The sequence below is a fragment of the Microtus ochrogaster genome, unplaced genomic scaffold (genome assembly GCF_000317375.1).
Source record: "Microtus ochrogaster isolate Prairie Vole_2 unplaced genomic scaffold, MicOch1.0 UNK40, whole genome shotgun sequence".
NCBI lineage: Eukaryota > Metazoa > Chordata > Mammalia > Rodentia > Cricetidae > Microtus > Microtus ochrogaster.
The window spans coordinates 2,954,817-2,957,773 of NW_004949138.1; the positions used below are offsets into that span (position 1 = coordinate 2,954,817).

Consider the following 2,957-nt stretch of genomic DNA (forward strand, 5'->3'; position numbering starts at 1 on the left):
GGGTGGGGGGGGGAGGGTCTGAGCTCCGCCACGGGCGCCCGCAGGGACCCTGGCGGCGGCGGGTGACACTCGGGGCGGCATGGCCGAAGCTGGCGGGGCCGGCTCCCCTACACTGCCGCCGGCTCCCCAGCACGGCTCTCCCCGGACCCTGGCCTCCGTCGCCGGGAGCTCTGCTTCCTGCGGGCCAGCGACCGCGGTGGCCGCGGCAGGCACAGCCGAGGGACCGGGAGGCGGCGGCTCGGCTCGGATCGCCGTGAAGAAGGCGCAACTGCGCTCGGCTCCGCGGGCGAAGAAACTGGAGAAACTCGGCGTGTACTCCGCTTGCAAGGTACCCGCCGGGACGCGCGCGACAGCGGGGTCACGGGCGGGCCCGGACCCTCCTCTCCCCTCCCCCACCCTGCTCCTGGCCTCGGGAGAGCACCACGGAAGTGCTGCACTCGCTGCGCGCGCTCCCCGCCGCGGCTTGCACAACGTCCCTTAGGGGTAGGGTTTATCCAAATCTGCTCCTCTCCTTCTTCTGGGAATGTTGAGTCTTGGCTTCCAAGTGCCGGGGCTATCCTGGGGCTTTGTTGCTCTGTAGGAGTTTGCGGGGGACCTTTCACGGGACTGTGCTTGGTGTAGCGAACCACTCTCGGCTGGAAAGCATCTTTTTGGGAGTGGGGGTGGGGATCTGAGTGTGTCTCCCCGCGCTCGCCCTTCCCACTGTGCCCCGCTAGGAGGAGCTGGGTTCCGGAGTGAGCGCGCAGGAGAGTCCCGGAATACTGGCGCTCTGCGGGAGCGGAGGGGCGGAGCGCAGGGTGGGAGGTGGGCACGACCCCAAGCCTGGGTCCTTTGGCGCCTGGCGCCTCGGATGGGCGGCGACAGCGCTGTCATTATTGTGTTATTACTTGTTTAGGGATTGCGGCGCCCTTGGCCGCTTAGCCTGTAAACAAGGTCTGGCAAGGTGACGGCCCAGGCGGCGAGCACTTCACAGTTTGAGGACAGTTTTCTTGCCCTTCTCCTTCCCCGAGGGCTCTAGGCACCCTAGAGCCTCCAGCTGGAGGTGCTCCCTAGGCCGCAGGCGGCGGCTTTGTTTTGACAGGGTGACAGCAGAAGGGGGCGGGAACTTGGCCTTGTCAGCTTGGGCGGCTTGTAGCTGGGTCCAGGAAGAGCCATACTCACTCGCACCTCCCGCGTTGCTGCTCCCGCCTACTGCAAAAGGGGTCAAGTTCCCAGCATCAGCGTTCTCAGCCCCACCCTCCACAGTGAGGAAGGATAAACCTAGCAGATGACATCCCTCCCGGGGAATGCTGGCTGCAGTGTTTACTGGCTCTTCTGAGGCCTTTTCCAAGCGGCCACCTCCTCCTTGGTCGTGCCTTTCTGAGCAGCTCCACAGCCGTGCTTTATGCACTTGGTGTACGCTGGAATTGCGGAATGAGCTGGTGGAAATGCTGATGCGGAATCAGATCTGGGGTGGGGGTTTGAGGACCTGCGTTTCTAACAAAGCCCCGGAGATGTGTGTGGTAACTGAGAATATTTTCCACGAAGCAAGTATATTGAATTCTGTAGAGGAGTTGTGAAATACTGACGTCAGTCATATATCCTAAGGAATGCAGAAAAGATGAATCAGGAGACATGGGAAAGGTCTGAAGTTCTACTGCAATAGCTCCAAAATAAGGATGTCAGGACCCCTGGCGTCGCAAGAAGGCACAAAGGAGAGTGACAGAGAGAACCCAGAGCAATCTCAAGGACTAATAAGCTTGACTTTTGAAGCCTCTCTGTGTTTATGGAAACCCAGTCAGCTACTTCAGTCCTGCCTGGGAGTCAGTATGTTGCCAGAGTTCCCATCACCAGCACCCACCCTTCATACAGCCTGCTGTTGTGTAGTATCTGAAAATTTTCCTTGTGTTTCAGGCATGCATTTTTTATACTTTAAAAAATTTCCCCAGGGGGCTGGAGAGATGGCTCAGCGGTTAAGAGCATTGCCTGCTCTTCCAAAGGTCCTGAGTTCAATTCCCAGCAACCACATGGTGGTTCACAACCATCTGTAATGAGGTCTGGTGCCCTCTTCTGGCCTGCAGGCATACAGGCAGACAGAACATTGTATACATAATGAGTAAATAAATAAATATTTAAAAACATAAAAAATAAAAAATTTCCACAGGTCTCCCTATGAAGCCCAGGATGGCCTTGAATTCCTATCTGCCTATGATTACAGTTCTACCACTATGCTCGCATTGGCCTTGATATTTAAAATTTTCCTGAGTAGTGAAACATATCTTCAAGTGTGTAACTTTAGTATTTCTTGGATATATATATATATATATATATATACATATATATATATATATATATTTATATATTTGGTTTTTCAAGACAGGGTCCATATTTTTTTTTGACAAACTCCTAGGAAAATCTGCTATTCAAGCCCTTTCTTCCTGCTTCTGTGAAACTTTGGACATGTGGGAGTTTAGTGTGTGTGTGGTGTGTGGGTTTGCATGTACCAGAGCACTCTGTAGAGGTCAGTTCTCCTTCCACACGGGTTCTGGGATTTGAACTCAGGTTGTCAAGTTTTTAGAATGAGCACTTTGCCGCCTGAGTCATCTCACCAGCCTGAAAGTGTATGTTCATACTTGTAGATTTATTTAGTAAGTGTTTGAGGAATTCTAATTGGGGATCAGTTACAATGGAGTCCAGCGAAGCCTTCTTTGAGGGTTAGAGGCTGGGAGTTGGGGAACTCGGGCTGAGGCTCCTGTGGACAACTTCCTAGAGGATGTGTCATCCTGATTACAACTTTTGGCTGGCTGGAGTTGGGTGGGTTAGGGTTTCTTCTGTGAAGAGAAACTGAAGCAGTTTTGAAAACTTGGAATTGGGCCAGTCAGAGCCCTCACTTTGTTGGGGCCACTGGATTGGGAGAGGGTACTCAGGGATCCAGGACTAAGCTGGGAGGGACATTATCACACTGGATTGGGAGAGGG

At 53.9% G+C, this 2,957-nt stretch overlaps 1 protein-coding gene across 3 annotated transcripts in view; it reads left to right on the forward strand.

The window, feature by feature from the left end:
• The first annotated feature begins 7 nt into the window (after positions 1 to 7).
• Positions 8 to 2,957, forward strand: part of Kat2b (lysine acetyltransferase 2B) — a 122,715-nt gene continuing 119,765 nt past the window's right edge. For all 3 annotated transcript variants that reach the window (XR_003378885.1, XM_005368755.2, XM_026790063.1), the window contains exon 1: positions 8 to 328. Coding sequence is in view for 2 of the 3 variants with exons in the window: in XM_005368755.2 (XP_005368812.1) it covers positions 80 to 328 (249 nt within the window). In the remaining variant the exon portion in view is untranslated. The remainder of the gene's footprint in view (positions 329 to 2,957) is intronic.